At 41.4% G+C, this 17182-nt stretch overlaps 1 protein-coding gene across 1 annotated transcript in view; it reads left to right on the top strand.

The window, feature by feature from the left end:
- The first annotated feature begins 6165 nt into the window (after nt 1-6165).
- Nucleotides 6166-17182, top strand: part of suclg2 (succinate-CoA ligase GDP-forming subunit beta) — a 91957-nt gene continuing 80940 nt past the window's right edge. The window contains exon 1 of the mRNA XM_058373744.1: nt 6166-6325. Within this exon, the coding sequence (XP_058229727.1) occupies nt 6242-6325 (84 nt within the window). The 5' untranslated portion in view covers nt 6166-6241. The remainder of the gene's footprint in view (nt 6326-17182) is intronic.

Raw genomic sequence — 17182 nt, 5'->3', positions numbered from 1 at the left:
TCCCTGCATTCTTGCATACTAGCTAGAACACTAACACACTCACCTTCATGCATACTTCCATATTAGCTTGCACAACATCATGCTTACACTCTCACTTATATTCATACTTGCATACTAGCTTGCACACCAACCTACTTACACCCTTACTTCCCTGCATACTAGCATACATGGAACGATAGCACACCAACCTACTTACACCCCTACTTCCATGCATACTAGCTTTCACACTAACCTACGTACACCCTTACTTCCATGCATACTTGCATACTAGCTAGAACACTAACACACTCACTTTCATTCATACATGCATACTAGCTTCCACACTAACCTACATACACCCTTACTTCCATGCATACTTGCATACATCAATACTATCCTCCTAGCATCCTCACACCCTAAAACGCTTGCAGATTTGCATACTAGCCGTGCGTACTTACACGCTAGCACACTTCAGCAAGCTTCCTTTGAATCTTTGCACACTTGCAAATATTAGCACATTGGGTATACTTACACCCTTGCATACTTGCTGGAGAAGTACACCAACACAGGGCTTTCAACTTTAAATCTGATTCACAGTGTGTGCAAATTAAAATACACCCCACAGGCATCAGCATTACAGGCTAGAAGTGACAAATATGGGTGGATTATGAGCTTGATATCAATGGTGTGTGGTGAATGGAAGTGATTTAACACACACACACACACACACACACGGAACGATAGAGTGGAGAGAAAACTGCTCCTGATGGGAATCTGATTAAGCGTCCCATGACGGTGCTGAAGCGCTCGGTATTAGCCGCTGATTCATTTTATTTATTTGTCCGTTTATTTTTCAGACTATTCATCTGAGAAGCTGCTTGCACCGACAGCGCGGAAAAAAAACACAAAAAAACGCCAACCCCTCCCTCCTCTGGGCATAAGAAAAATAATGTGCTTGCTCTTTATTTGCTGAGATTTTACAGTAACCTTTTTCTCCGTTTTTATTTTCATTTGTCTTTCCCCGGAGACTTTCTCTGTGCTGAAGCCGATCAGGATTCACCTTCCTGGTTTGTTGATTCAGCAGCCGAGCGTAATCGTTTCTCACTCGTCTTAGCCGTATTCACAGACTTGCGTTCTCAAACACGGTTTGTCTAACAAACGTGAAATAACAAAAAGTTTGAGCTTGTTGTGTTCCAAAGATAGAAAAAAATAAAACAGGGCCTCCTGGCTCGCACCTTGATAGCTAATGATATTGATGTTGTCTTGCTCAGTTCAGTGCTCAGTGTTCAGTACTCAGTGCTCAAAGCTTGGTGCTCAGTATAAAGGGCTCAGTACTCAGTACTTGGTGCTCAGTGCTCATTATTTAGTACTCAGGGCCCAGTACTGAGTACCCAGTGTTCATGAGTTAGGACTCAGAACTCTGTACTTAGGTACTTTGTACTTAGGGTTTAGTGTTCAGTACTCAGGGCTCAATGCTCAGTACTCTATTCTCAGTACTCAGGGCTCAGTACTCCCTACTTAGTACTCAGGGCCCAGTCCTCAGTACCCAGTGTTCAGTATTAAGACCTCAGAACTTTGTAGTGAGGTACTTAGTACTCAGGGTTTAGTGCTCAGTACTCTGTGTTCAGTACTCTGTGCTCAGTACTCAGTGTTCAGTACTCAGGTCTCAATGCTCAGTCCTCTGTTCTAAGTACTCAGAGCTCAGTACTCAGTGTTCAGAACTAAAGGCTCAGTTCACAGTGCTCTGTGTTCATTTCTGTGTGTTCATTGCTCAGTACTCAGTACACAGTGCTCAGTGCTCAGTACTCAGTACACGGTGCTCAGGGCTCAGTATATGGTGCACAATACTCAGGGCTGGACTGCAATGGAATGTGCAGCAAAAATGAAAAATCGATGTCGCATTATAAGCAGCAGAATAGCGCTTGAAGACGGTGCGCAAGGTTCTTTCCTCATTCTTCTTCTTCTCTGAGCCGGCAGTAACGGAGATGCAGGGAAATTGAATAGAGCCGTCGGCAATGAGCTGCAGGAGAGCGGTTTGTGGGTTACAGCGAAGAGGAACGGACGAGACCTCTGAATCAATCAGAGAGAGAGAGAGAGAGAGAGAGAGAGAGAGAGAGAGAGAGAGAGAGAGACTGTGCCTGAGGGGCTGAAGTGTTTGGAGAATCAGACTGTGGAAAACACTCTGAAAAAGTCATAACATCCCTCACACAGTTAGCTCGATCCTGGCCCGATACTACATAAAAATACTGACACCATTGCCCTAATTCTGGTCCAACATTGTTACTGTTCATAGCACACTGTAGGCCAAATACTGGCTAATGCTGGGTTAATGCGAAAACCTGAAGAGTGCTGGACCAACGTTGGGCCAAGATTTGGGCTAAATTTGACACCCTAGTATAGGAATGCTGGGACAGATGTGTCAGGTGTGTAATTTTGCATAACATCCTTAACACACTTGGACCAACATTGGCCATAATAACCCTGCAAACCTTAGCCCGACAATTTTGAGCCAACATTTAGGTCTAATGTTGGCAAACCTGACATCGACCCATAGTTGGTTTCCCAACCTCGACCCAACAGAACGACTAATCATCAGTCGTTAACGTTCCATCTAATTACAATAAACAACTTCTCATGTGTCATAGGTCTGACCTCCCAGTTCCACACCACTGCAATGTTCTACCATCCTCCATGACGTCCTTTTACCATAGCAGAAAATCTTTCTCATGAACAGAAGCAAAGTCACAGCATGGATTTAAAAAAAAAAAAAACGACCAGTGGGACAGATAAGATCAGAGAAATCCGATCCACATCTAATCCAGTGTTTCGAGTCAGACGAGCGAGTTTAAAACTTCGTCAAGTATAAGCATTTTCTGCTTATGCAAATGAAGATCCCAGGTCACCTGAGACTCTTTATATCCAGTCTACAATGTCAGTCAGGCGGATGGCACACAGCTGAGTGCGAAAGCTTAGTCAACAAAATCGACCCGAGAGCCTGGGGTGGGTTCTCACTCAGGGAAATCGTGCTTACACAAGTAACACTACAGCTGGCACAAGAACACGCTCCGTATCTATCCATCCCTCTTAAATATGGATCTTGGCCTATTAAAAAAAAAAAAAAAAGTTCCTGAAAGCGGTGCGTAAAAAATTCCACGAGCAGCAGAACAAACATAAAAGACTGAATAAGGATGAAGCAAATCCATCAAATCCGGCCATTTGCATAATTTTTTATTATAAGAGGTCATATTAGCATGGCTCTTATTCTCGCTAGAACTGTCTTAAATGATCCTTATGACCGCTCTTGACTGAATAATAGCCTGAAATATTTAAGTGCCTTGGCAAAACTGGAAGTTAATGGGATCATGCTAAAGAGAGAGAGAGAGAGAGAGAGAGAGAGAGAGAATATCTTCTCCATAGTGTCCTCTGTATTTATATCAGAGGAGTGTTTAGTCTATCAATAATCAGATTCTAACTTGATGTTTTTCCTTAAAAAATAAAAGAAATGCATTATCTCTCTCTGTCTCTCTCTGTCTCTCTCTTTTTTTTTTACAGTAACAGTTCATTCACAGACTCCGTAATAACAAATATATATATATATATATATAAATACAGTATATATAAGTATTTCTTTAATTCTTCTTAATGACCACCTTATTAACGTCCAGAAAGAAAGAAACAGAGGCTGGAGCAGGACCGACTGCTATAACAAAAGTAAGACATTTCCACAACATAGATACATGTATCTCTAAATGGATAAAAGTGCCATTTCTAAATAAGTTAAAAGTTCTCGGTAACAGTAACCCGTTTAATGTTTTTTTAACGGTTTTCCCCGACAGCCACACGTTTCTAACATGCACTGAATCACTGTGTAATGTATACAGCATTCAGCAGCACAACAAGATAAACACAGCTCCGGGCAATATATGGAAATATATACGGTTATGTCACGAATCAGCTCCGTTTCATCTTCCATTTCCGTGTGGAAAACATGTTTTAAATCATTTCTCTATGATTATGAGAAATACAGCTATTCTTCATGAGCTGATAGTTCAGGCTTCTCTGCAGAAATACAACAATAAATGTACAGAAAATGATAAATAAAGATATTTCATTACATTGTAATGCCTGCTTCTGTTACACACTAAAAAGCTCATGTTTTTAGTTTGTAACACATCAGATGGTGTTTGTTAGACTCAGGCTTCGAGGCTGGTGCAGGTAATAATGCACCCTTTAAATATAGCAGGGAAAAAAAAGTGTTTTTAACTGAGGCATGTGCTGTTTGGATCTTCTCAGAGGAAAGGTTCTGCCATTAGATGAACACAGGTCTATTTTGGTGCAGCAGCCAGCTCAGGAGAGAACCAACAAAAACATGACAAAAATACGGAAGCCTTAGCTTTCTTAATCAATGTGATGTAGCTGTTACACTATTTTTAAGTTTTGGGACGTCTGCCTTTCCATCCACATGAATGTAATATGGAGTTGTCCCGCCCTTTGCAGCTATAACAGCTTGAACTCTTCTGGGAAGGCTTTCCACAAGATTTAGGAGTGTGTTTATGGGAATTTTTGACTGTCCCTCTAGAAGCGCATTTGTGAGGTCAGGCACTGATGTTGGACGAGAAGGTCTGGCTCACAGTCTCCGCTCTAATTCATCCCAAAGGTGTTCTATGGGGTTGTGGTCAGGACTCTGTGCAGGCCAGTCAAGTTCCTCCACACCAAACTCACTCATCCATGTCTTTATGGACCTTGCTTTGGTCACTGGTGTGCAGTCATGTTGGAACAGGAAGTGGTCATCCCCAAACTGTTCCCACAAAGCATGAAATTGTCCAAAAATTGTCTTGGTATGAAGCTGAAGCATTAAGAGTTCCTTTCACTGGAACTAAGGGGCTGAACCCAACCCCTGAATTCAATGATTTGTAGGGGTGTCCCAAAACCTTTGGCAATACAGTGCAGGACTCACGTGCACAACGATTATTTATATTATTATTAACAAAAACCGACTTAAAGTAAAAAACGACTGTGTTCCCCTCAAGTAGAGAGGACCTTCAGCAACCAGTGTTTAAGCCCAGGAGAAACTGGCTTATAGATGCCAACTTTGAGGAGCAAATGCTCTTGAATGCTAACAAAAAGATTTAAATCTCTATTAAACCAAATTAAAATGCTTCTATTAGTGGAGTATTTTTATAAGGCTTAAGTAACTTTCCATTTACAGATGTGGTACAACATTAGTGTTTGGGTGAACAGAGTTATAAAAGAATAAATACAAAAAATGATGTTTGTTTGCTCAGAGTTTATTTTAAATGGAAAACAGCTCCCAGTCCCTGCAATCTGGACAGCTGATTCTGTACAGGAAATTCTATTGAAAAAGATGAGCCTTTTTCACAAAGGTGAATAAATTTCTTTTGATCTGTGTGGACTGAACTTTGAGCTACTGTGAACTTGCACAACACTAACACTGTATGTATGTAAACTATAGTGACAAAAGTTTTGCGACACCCCTCCAAATCATTGAATTCAGGGGTTGGGCTCGGCCCCTTAGTTCCAGTGAAAGGAACTCGTAATGCTTCAGCTTCATACCAAGACATTTTGGACAATTTCATGCTTTGTGTGAACAGTTTGGGGATGACCACTTCCTGTTCCAACATGACTGTACACCAGTGACCAAAGCAAGGTCCATAAAGACATGGATGAGTGAGTTTGGTGTGGAGGAACTTGACTGGCCTGAACAGAGTCCTGACCTCAACCCCATAGAACACCTTTGGGATGAATTAGAGAGGAGACTGTGAGCCAGACCTTCTCGTCCAACATCAGTGTCTGACCTCACAAATGTGCTTCTAGAGGAACGGTCAAAAATTCCCATAAACACACTCCTAAACCTTGTGGAAAGCCTTCCCAGAAGAGTTGAAGCTGTTATAGCTGCAAAGGGCGGGACAACTCCATATTACATTCATGTGGATGGAAAGGCAGACGTCCCAAAACTTTTGTCGGTATAGTGTATGTATGTATGTATGTGTTTGTTTGTCAAGTGTCTAAACTTGAGTTATTTATGTTGCTCATTTTATCAAACTCAATCGGTCACGTGGACAAGTCAGGACTCAAAGGTCAAAGGTTTTCAACAGTAACTTTATATACGCGCGCGCACACACTTCTCACACACACTCCCTCTCTCTCTCTCTCTCTCTCTCTCACTCACTCACTCACTCACCCACTCACTCACTCACGGGGACGCGCTCGGCAACTGTATAACTCTCACTTCCGGTTCAACATGGCGGCATCCATGGCATCCCGGGCTGTCTCTAGAGCACTTCGCGGATCTGCAATCGTACCGTTACTTCTCAACAGAAATAAGGTAACGTTTAACGACAAGATTATCGAGTTAAAACAAAGGCTTTTGTTCAAACCATTAACAATAACTTCTAACGACTCGAACGTCAGATAGTGACAGCTGTTCGTTTCCTACCCGTATTGGTGAAATCCCGCCTCCGTGGCTAGGATTGAGTGGCAGATACGCACCTCCTACATTAGGATTTGAGTTTCACCGAATCAGCCAATCGTAGCACAGGAGGTGGGATCCTCCCGCCGAATCCTAGCATAGGAGGCGGGATTTGTCTAAAAACGGGTGGGAAAGTATAACGTGAATCAACGTTATCAGAGCTCTTGCAGATCCTGTTGATTTCTAATGAATGTTTGTTTACTCTTAACTTATAAACAATAGCGTTAGCAAGTCGTAAATGTTTTCTCTTGTTTTTATTTCCATCCTCTGGTCATTGCACGCTAATTCACATTGAGTGACATTGGTTGTAGTAGTCATCTAGGTTGGACTTTGCCTTCACTTCACTCCAGAACGCTGTCATTTCTACGAGTTTGCATGCTCAAAGTGCAGAAGTTACTCATTCATAGTTATTAATAAAGATCTGATCTGTCCTGTACGCTCCTCGAGGCACACTTTAACATCTTGGCTTCTACATGTCCAGTGTGTTGTTAAGAAATTTCTGTCCTTGGTCTGCTTTCTTGCTGGGTTTAGTAAACTCCCTGTGACCTCCAGAGTCCATTCACAGCTCCAGGATGTGAAGTGATGTGATTAAAGATGAATTCTTTATGCCTTTTAATGCAGCTCATTTGATACAACTTTTATAACCTACATTGTGAATTTTATTACTTTACTACATTCAGTGCTTGTAGCAGTTTAATTCTATTATGTAACCAAATCTCACCACCAAAGTTGTGAGATTTGCATATGCATGAATTTCTATAATATTTCAGTATCCAAAGGCAAAGAAAACAAAAACACAATCCAGATCAAAACTTTTACTTTTAGTCACTTCACGGGTGTCTAATAAAAAACAAAAACGATTTTTAAACAAATTTAGAATATTTTGTAAAAGCTGCTCAGACTCAATGTCTTTAATTTGAATTTTTTTTTTGAATTTTTATTAATTTTTTAAAATAAAAAATATTATTTTTCAATATAATAAAATATAAAATTATATAAATACTTACGTATGCACATACAAATTATATACATTTTTTTTTATTGTGTGGCTAGCTTAAACCACAAAAGTAAGTAAATCACACATAATTAATTTTTAAAAGTAAAATTATAATTTTTTTTTTATTATTTTGTGTCCAAATTTTTTATTAAAAATAAAAATTTTCTGTTTCTTCTCTGATGTGGATGAGACACTGAATTGTCAGGTTTTTCTACCCCGATTTAAACCCAAGTTTATGATTATCTCATTGACAGAAACTGAAAGAAAGAAAGAAAGAAAGAAAGAAAGAAAGAAGTAGCATTACAGTTACAATTTTTCATAAAAACAGTGATGTTGAATTCTCAATCCTGATTGGTTGAGAGATATTTTATTAAAGGTCCTTCTGCTCTATATCTCATAATAAATGTGTGGAATTTTTTAAAATGCTGAAAGTTTTCTGTGAAGTAATTTTTCTTTAACATTTATGGAAGGAGTCTCCAGCGTCAGAGCGTTCTGCAAGTGTGTTGCTGAAAAGAGGAAAAAAAAACAGAGAGGCTGCTGGGAAAATGGCTGTTTCTAGCCGCTGATCACGGAGAGTTTCTCGAAGTGATGAAGCGCAATCCTTTAAAAGAGAGAAGATTTCTTGTTTCTTCTGTTTTTTAGTGTGTCTCTCGGGCTGAGTTTGCAGTCGGAGCTCCGGTGCTCGCAGCGCTCTGTGTTGGTTGCGACTCTCTGGCGGCGAGCAGATGTGTAAACTAGGCTAGAAGGAGACGGAAAGTAGATCAGCGCGATGTGCGGAAGAAGTGAAGTCCAAACGCTTTCCTTTTTTCACCTCTACACATCCGAATGTAGGCCGTGGAATAAATATAAATGTATCTCTCTATTAGAACTGGCCTTTATTTCTGCTGTTTGTGTAAATAGTCAAGGAGCTGTTGGCTTAGCCTCTTCTCTTCTCGTCTCTTTTCTTCTCATCCCTTCTCGTCTCGTGTCTTGTCTACTCCTCTCGTCTCTTCTCATCCCTTCTCGTCTCGTGTCTTGTCTACTCCTCTCGTCTCTTCTCATCCCTTCTCGTCTCGTGTCTTGTCTACTCCTCTCGTCTCTTCTCATCCCTTCTCGTCTCGTGTCTTGTCTACTCCTCTCGTCTCTTCTCATCCCTTCTCGTCTCGTGTCTTGCCTACTCCTCTCGTCTCTTCTCATCCCTTCTCGTCTCGTGTCTTGCCTACTCCTCTCGTCTCTTCTCATCCCTTCTCGTCTCGTGTCTTGCCTACTCCTCTCGTCTCTTCTCATCCCTTCTCGTCTCGTGTCTTGTCTACTCCTCTCGTCTCTTCTCATCCCTTCTCGTCTCGTGTCTTGTCTACTCCTCTCGTCTCTTCTCATCCCTTCTCGTCTCGTGTCTTGTCTACTCCTCTCGTCTCTTCTCATCCCTTCTCGTCTCGTGTCTTGTCTACTCCTCTCGTCTCGTCTTTTCTTTTCTCTTCTCTTGTGTACCCTTCTTGTTTCTATTCTTTTCGTCTCATCTCTTCTTGTCTCTTCACTTCTTGTCTCTTTTCGTCTCTTCTCTTGTCTTCTCGTCTCTCCTCTCATCTCGTCTCATCTGGTCTCTTCTCATCTCTTGCCTCCTCTTTTGTCTTGGCTTGTCTTCTTGTCGCTTCTCTTCTCTTCTCGTCTCTCATCTCTTCTTATCTCTTGTCTTGTCTTGTATCTTCTCTTCTCCGTCAAGGACACTTGAATTTTAGGACTCTTCCGTAACCTAAGGCTGAGCGATACGACCATAAAATATCCACATTACCATAAATTATGCCACACTATGATTTTCTGAGATATAGTTTATGAATATATTTTTGTAGGTATGTAATTGTTATAAAGCAGCTGATGTCGAAAAATCACTTTTCAACTTTTTCCAAGTACAAAAGTAATATATTAATAAATAAATTATTATATAACGTACTGCACTTCTATATCAAGGTGTGTGTGTGTGTGTGTGCGTGTGTGTGCGTGTGTGTGTGTGTGAGTGTGTGTCAGAGTCAGCAGAGGTTTCTTTTCTTGTCTGTATTTCAGACTCTAAAGCTCTCACAGTCTCTTTCATCTCTTATCATCACTCCAAGATGCAGATGACCCTGTTGACTAAAAGTTCACTAAACAATATAATCACTAATCACGCTCCTTTATGCTGATGCAATCAGACTCCGCGTGTTTCGGAGAGATTATTCGGAATGTCTGAAGGTGTGAAGTGTCAGACTTTTCCTTTTAAAGCGACAGAACAGCTGCACGCGGTGATCCCAACTCTTGCGTGTTTTATATCTACATTCTCTTAGCTTTGACTTCTTATTAACAAACTCATTTTTCTTGAGAGAAAGAAGTGACCTCGGGAGGAAGGGGGCGGAGCAAAGGGGGCGGGTCTTCCAGAGGCAATGGCAGCACTTATCTGAGATTTCAAAACGCGTCTGTTTCATCGATTTGGCTCTCGACTTGATCGTGCTCCATGTTAAATTGCCGAAATGAATAAAAGTGGGCGGGGCTGCTAATAAAATCTAACGAGAGGAAATGTCACTGGATGCAGCGTAATATTGTGTAGAGATGTGCACAAGAAGTAGAGCTTCACTATCACATATATCCCAGTTAAACCCCAGTAAAGACAATGATTAACCATTAACCTGAATCCTGAAGAAATGCCCAAGGTTTAAGGACAAGGTTCGAGGGGCGGGGTTAAGGGTTTGTACCTACCTACACGGTACTGAGTCAAATTGCGAAAGCATGGTGTGACTCAGCGAAATTTCACTGATAAATAATAGAGAAACAAATAATAATAAAATAAAATAACAGAAGTCAAATGCGGAGAATATGAAACTCTATTTATTTATTTATTTAAATATATGCAGCATTTATTTTTGTTCTTAATACTTTCAAGATTTTTTTCCCGTTTAAAATCTGCTCGTGCCGATACTCCTACAAGTTCTTTAAGATGAAATGCATGAAGATACAACCGTCCGTCTCTCACACGCTGCTTTCACGTAGGTTGGTCTCTGAAGCAGTGCAAAATCCAGCCCACACACACGCGCACACACACACATGAACATACTCACGTGTGTGTAAGTGTAGATATGAAAGAGAAGAGCTTGGTGAGAAACTACTTCACTTCAAGTAAGTTTACAGCTCACGCTTTTATCGCCAGAGCCGTGCTTAAGTGTGTAGGATGAGAGCAGCACTCAAGGCTTGAGGGTAATGCAGATTATTTTATCACTTGAGTAAAAGACCAGCTTGTAAAAATTAAAAGCCAGCCCTGAACAATGCCAGAAACCATTCTGGACGTATTGGAACCGTTTAGGGACCGGTTTCAGTTTCAGATTACGAGAAATGTGAATGGTAATGGGGTTAATAATATACCACACGTCTTTAGAGACCCATCGTGGTCAGTTACATGTTTTTTAAAACGCTCTGTATTGACATTTTTGGATTAAAAAAATGGATTTTTGGGAAGCCTAGGTTTAGAATGAGCGATGTGACAAGAAGATAATGTCATGATACACCATGATGTATCATTAAAAAATCTTTTATACACTATTGCCAAAAGTTTTGGGACGTCTGCCTTTACATGCACATGAATGTAATATGGAGTTGTCCTGCCCTTTGCAGCTATAACAGCTTCAACTCTTCTGGGAAGGATTTCCACAAGGTTTAGGAGTGTGTTTATGGGAATTTTTGACCTCTAGAAGCACATTTGTGAGGTCAGACACTGATGTTGGACGAGAAGGTCTGGCTCACAGTCTCCGCTCTAATTCATCCCAAAGGTGTTCTATGGGGTTGAGGTCAGGACTCTGTGCAGGTCAGTCAAGTTCCTCCACACCAAACTCACTCATCCATGTCTTTATGGACCTTGCTTTGGTCACTGGTGTGCAGTCATGTTGGAACAGGAAGGGGTCATCCCCAAACTGTTCACACAAAGCATGAAATTGTCCAAAATGTCTTGGTATGAAGCTGAAGCATTAAGAGTTCCTTTCAGTGGAACTAAGGGGCCGAGCTGAATCCCTGAATTCAATGAGTCGGAGGGGTGTCCCAAAACTTTTGGCAACATAGTGTATGAGTAAAAATGAATACTCTCTGTTGATGTTTTAGCAGGTCAGTGTGATATATGCAGTGGATATTAAGGAGTCTATACACCCCTGTTTATATGCCAGGTTTCTGTAATATTTTAAAGGGGTGGAGTTTATATTTTATATATTTTTTTTACTATTTATTTGGTCTTTCTCAGTGTTAAATAATCCACGCGTCTCTCATTAATAAACATGGAATAAAAGAACCGTCTTCCGTCTTCCTGGTAAACCCGGTCACGGCGTGTTGTGAAGCTGCACCTCGATAGATGCGGATGTTTGTAGTAATGTTTTCACTTCCTGGAAAGAGCGCGATAGCTTTCGTTCTGCTGTGTCGCCGGCGAGCTCGTCGAACTTTTAACCCAAATTTCTCGAGCTGGAGGAATTTCTTTTGCTCCTGTGTCTTGTTCATGAGGTGTGCTGTGTTCTGAGAGATAAGTGTGACGATCTGGAAGCTTCCTGTCCTCTGTCACGGAGCTAAGGAGCCGTGATTGACAGGCGGGTATCGTGGCAATTCAGCCCTCTGCTATGACAGTTCAGCCTGCGCGGCAATTCAATTTGCCATGGTTTGTCAATAACAATGCGAAGAGCGACTCCACGTCACAGCAGGATCGGAGCTGGTTGATGCCTGATAAATGCGCTCCTGTCTGGACCCAGAGATAAACCAGGCTGTTATTATTATATATATATATTTTTCAGTTTTATTTCCCCCACTATGACCTGAGTTTTTCTAGTCCTGCACGTGTAAACCTTGAAGAAGAAAGATTAGATGAAAAAAAATGGAAAGTTGTCTATGCTGCTTCATCTTGTGGGGAGGCAGGTGGGGAAAAAGAAGAGCAGGAAGTTAGCGGGGAAGAAAAAAGAAGGGCAGGAAGTTGGCAGAGAAGAAAAAAAGGAGGGCAGGAAGTTTGTGGAAAGGAAGAGTGAAGAGCAGGAAGTTAGAGAAGAGGAAAGAGCAGATAAGCACAAAGTTGGTGAAGAAGAGAAGAACAGGAAGTAAACGGAGAGGTATATGGAAGAGCGGGAAGTTGGTGGAGAAGAAAACAGAAAAGCAGTAAATGGAGAGGAAGAAAGAAGAGCGGGAAGTAAATGGAGAAGAAGAGGGAAGAGCGGGAAGTTGGTGGAGAGGAAGAGAGAAGAGCAGGAAGTAAATAGAGAGGAGGGAAGAACAGGAAGTTTGTGGAAAGGAAAAGAGAAGAGCAGGAAGTTAGAGAAGAGGAAAGAGAAGAAAAGCACAAAGTTGGTGAAGAAGAGAAGAGCAGGAAGTTTGTGGAGAGGAAGCCAGAAGAGCGGGAAGTTGGTGGAGAAGAAAACAGAAAAGCAGGAAGTAAATGGAGAGGAAGAAGGAAGAGCGGGAAGTAAATGGAGAGGAAGAGAGAAGAGCAGGAAGTTGGTGGAGATAGAGAGAGAAGAGAGGAAGACAGAAAAGCAGGAAGCTGGTGGAAGTAAAATGGGAAGAGCAGGAGGATGTAGGGAACAAAAGGTGATGAACAGCAGAAGAGACGAGATTAGTAACAGAGAGAAATACAGTACTGAGTACTGAACATGGGTGGGAGGTAAAACAGGAAGAGCAGGAGACAGGAAACAGAAGAGTGTGGGATGAGTTAGAGAGCCTAAACACAGGGGTAGCAGGAGGAATATTTCCTGAGCGTGAGAACTTTAAACAGCAGCCGTCTCTCTCTTCTGTCTCCAACATGGACGCTTTGTCGTGTGAGCATCACGAGGGACACAGTGCTGAGAGTCGAACCGTAACGGGATTAGAATATCGCTTCTCCAAGGTTAATCGCTGCTCCCGCTGCTCGCCAGCGCCGGCTAGTCTCCTTTAATAATTTGAGGATTTATCACCGTGGTCTGGAGGAGAGTCACTTACAGAACCATTTAGTTCGAATTTATTTCCAAATGATTCGTTTGTAATGAACAAAAATGAATCATTCTTTAGCTGGAGTGAGAAGAGTCAGAGTCAGTAAGCAGGAAACGAATCACTGATTCAAAACGGCATGATCATGTTCATGGTCATTCATTTCAGATACGCACATGAACATTTGTGTGAAACTCGGTCTAGAAGAAATCCTTAAATTAAGACCAATAAGATCAGGCATGTGGTTGAAGCAAAAGTAATGGCACGTTATAATAGGAGGAAGTGTGTGTGTGTGTGTGTGTGAGAGCAGAGTCTCTACAGCTGCATTACTGGAAGATTTAGTGAACGTTCAGGTGTCATGTTTAGCTCTCTTTGCCTTTTATGGAGGTTTGTGGGTGTCGCTTATGCAAATTAGCTGCTCAATGAATGCAGTTTACTTTACTGAAGGCTCGATGAAATAATCGTCTGCTTGATCTTTCTTTTTCGTTTAACATTTCTTTTTTTTTTGCCCCGCTCTCACTTTTTACTGCCCTCTCTCTCTCTCTCTCTCTCTCTCTCTCTCTCTCTCTCTCTCTCTCTCTCTCTCCTCCACTTTATGACCTTCTCAGCATCTCGCTCACAAAGTCCTGACACCTACACATCGCTCTTTCTAATGATGTCTCTTATTAGCTATGCTAATTGCTAAGTCATATCTGTAGAGAATTTGACTTTGCCCTGAGTCGGAGTCTGTCGAAGAGAGATTACTCTGCTTCCACACGCGTTCCTCATAATGCAAATCTTCCTGATCTAAATCCTGGAGCACGCTCTGTTGACTTTCTTTTTAGACGCACTGCTTCCACAGACACGGTCTCTCTCTCTCTCTCTCTCTCTCTCTCACACACACACACACACACGTCAAAAGAGGAGTGCTCCTGTCATCTTTCCGAATGCATCACTTCTGCTTTACGACCTTCCTCAAGTGGAGTTGAAGAGTTTTGATGGGGGAGAGAGATACACTGCATGAAAGAAAGGAAAAAGAGAGAGAGAGATGCTGAGAGAGAAACACTGCATGAAAGAAAGGAAAGAGAAGGGGGGAGAGAGAGAGAGAGAGAGAGATGTGCGCACACAGAGAGAGAGAGAGAAACACTGCATGAAGGAAAGGGAGAGAGAGAGAGAGAGAGAGAAAGAGAAACACTGCATGAAGGAAAGGAAAAAGAGAGAGCGAGAGAGAGGAATGTTATGTATGTCAGATTCTTTTAAACGCGATTCTTTTCTCTCACACACACACACACACACACACACACACACACACACAAATATTTTAAGCTACTTCGTCAGTAACATGACTTGATTAAAACTAAATTGTTCCATTATTTAAAAGACCATTTCTTTATATTTACAACACGGCTGATCATTATCACTGCTTCACTGTACAATAGAGTGTGTGTGTGTGTGTGTGTGTGTGTGTGTGTGTGTGCCCGCGCTAGCATGTGTGTAAGATAATTGCCAACGGCTCATTTTGCCTTATTTATGTTGTGTGTTGGAATTCCACTCGGTTCCTCGTCCGCCATTAATTTCATTAAGTGCCGGTGTCATCTCCGCCGCTCTCCGTGCAATTAGACCCTCATTAGCGCGTGTTTTCGCCGAGTCAGAGTGCAGCACCATGCCGAGGAAGCCATCACCTCCTCCGATCAAATCAATGAGCGTTTCACAAAGCCTGGAGTTTTACACACACGGAAATCTGAGCGAGGAGGAGGAGGAGGAAGTGGGCTCACGATGAAGAGCGCTCCACACACCCCGCGTCTAACAAACCAATTAGAGCCAATCAGCAATATGAAAGCCGTGTTAATTTTTAAAAAAAAATATTTCCTCACGCCTCAGGAGGATGTGTTCCGCTTAATTAACTCCGAGACCGTTAGAAGGCGCTAATTAAGAGGAGTTAGTTCAAAGAGTTGAGGTTCAGGAGGCGTGATGAGGATTTGGAGCCCCGGGGACGGCTGGTGCGCGTCCGGCGTGTCCACCAGAGATGATCCAGAGAGCCTGGGATTTTATATTTTTTATAATTGACTTCATTAAAAAAAAAAAATTAATCAACAATACGAGTAAAACTTGTTGTAAATCTTGTCAGTCTGCTGTTGCTAAACACCCCGACTAGATGACTTTACTCAGGGTCACAAGCCTGCTCTTATCTTATCTGTGTGTGTGTGTGTGTGTGTGTGTGTGTGTGCGCTGAGGTAAAAGTAACTGCAACAATTTTTGATTAATAATATAATCTTTGAGATAACACACCAGGATTTATGCATTGAAAAGTGTTAAAAATGTACAAATCGGTCCAAATAAAATTATGAACAGTTTTATCTTTATCTCAAATTTCCAGAAGCTTTCTGAAATCATTTCTACATGGGTGTTACCTTCACTATATTCAATAGTTCCAGGAAAAATTTACAGCGTAAATTTATGGCTTTATTGTTCTAATAATGCAATTTAATAACATTATCAGACTCCTCAAATACACTATATTGGCAAAAGTTTTGGGACGTCTACCTTTCCATGCACATGAATGTAATCTGGAGTTCACCTGCCCTTTGCAGCTAGAACAGCTTCAACTCTTCTGGGAAGGCTTTCCACAAGGTTTAGGAGTGTGTTTATGGGAATTTTTGACCGTTCCTCTAGAAGCACATTTATGAGGTCAGGCACTGATGTTGGACGAGAAGGTCTGGCTCACAGTCTCCGCTCTAATTCATCCCATAGGTGTTCTATGGGGTTGAGGTCAGGACTCTGTGCAGGCCAGTCAAGTTCCTCCACACCAAACTCACTCATCCATGCACTGGTGTGCAGTCATGTTGGAACAGGAAGCGGTCATCCCCAAATTGTTCCCACAAAACATGAAATCGTCCAAAATGTCTTGGTATGAAGCTGAAGCATTAAGAGTTCCTTTCACTGGAACTAAGGGGCCGAGACCAACCCCTGAAAAACAACACCTGAATTCAATGATCTCGAGGGGTGTCCCAAAACTTTTGGCAATATAGTGTATCAAGCGGTAAAACTATTTTATTCGTTAGTGTCGGCAGGTTGCTGTGGCGTAAAAGAAATAAAACGCTCTTTTTATATGTTTTAAGATAATAATCATATTCTATGTGGTGAGAGTAGCTAAACATCACACCACCATGTTGTGGATTTATTTTTTTATTTTCCTCTACCATCACAAGACCAAGTGTGGATTGGTTTGTTCAAGAGGCTTCTCGAGCTTCTTCAGCTCTCTGAAGAAGCTCTCGCTCCCCTCATTGAGGTCGATACCGAATACAAAACGTTCGCTCGTGGACCTGGTGAAAAACCTCTCTTCCTGATGAGTAATCTTTACAGGATCGATGCTCTATTGAGTTATTGAGTCATCCCCCCCCCCGTGTTTCTAATGGATCAGTATTTATGTCCAATCCATGCTAATGACCGAGCTGATGACTGGCTGTTTGTCAGGAGCGTGTTATGAAAGCTCAGCAGCTTTCTTCTGTTTGCTGTGTGGAAGGAACCGTTCATCATTTCCCCTTTCTCTAAACACTGGACCTACGACATGGACCTGCATTTAGAAGTGAAGGGATAATGTTTTTATTTTTTTCTGGTAATAGTCTAGAATAGCTTAGAACTTTAATTTATTTTTTTTTTATTTCACATATATATATATATGTGTGTGTGTGTGTGTGTGTGTGTATATATATATATATATATATATATATATATATATATATATACACACACATATATGTATATATACATATATATATACATACATATATATATATATATAAAAAATTTAG

This window comes from Hemibagrus wyckioides, linkage group LG21 (genome assembly GCF_019097595.1).
Source record: "Hemibagrus wyckioides isolate EC202008001 linkage group LG21, SWU_Hwy_1.0, whole genome shotgun sequence".
Classification (NCBI taxonomy): Eukaryota; Metazoa; Chordata; class Actinopteri; order Siluriformes; family Bagridae; genus Hemibagrus; species Hemibagrus wyckioides.
This window is presented reverse-complemented; position numbering and strand designations above follow the sequence as displayed.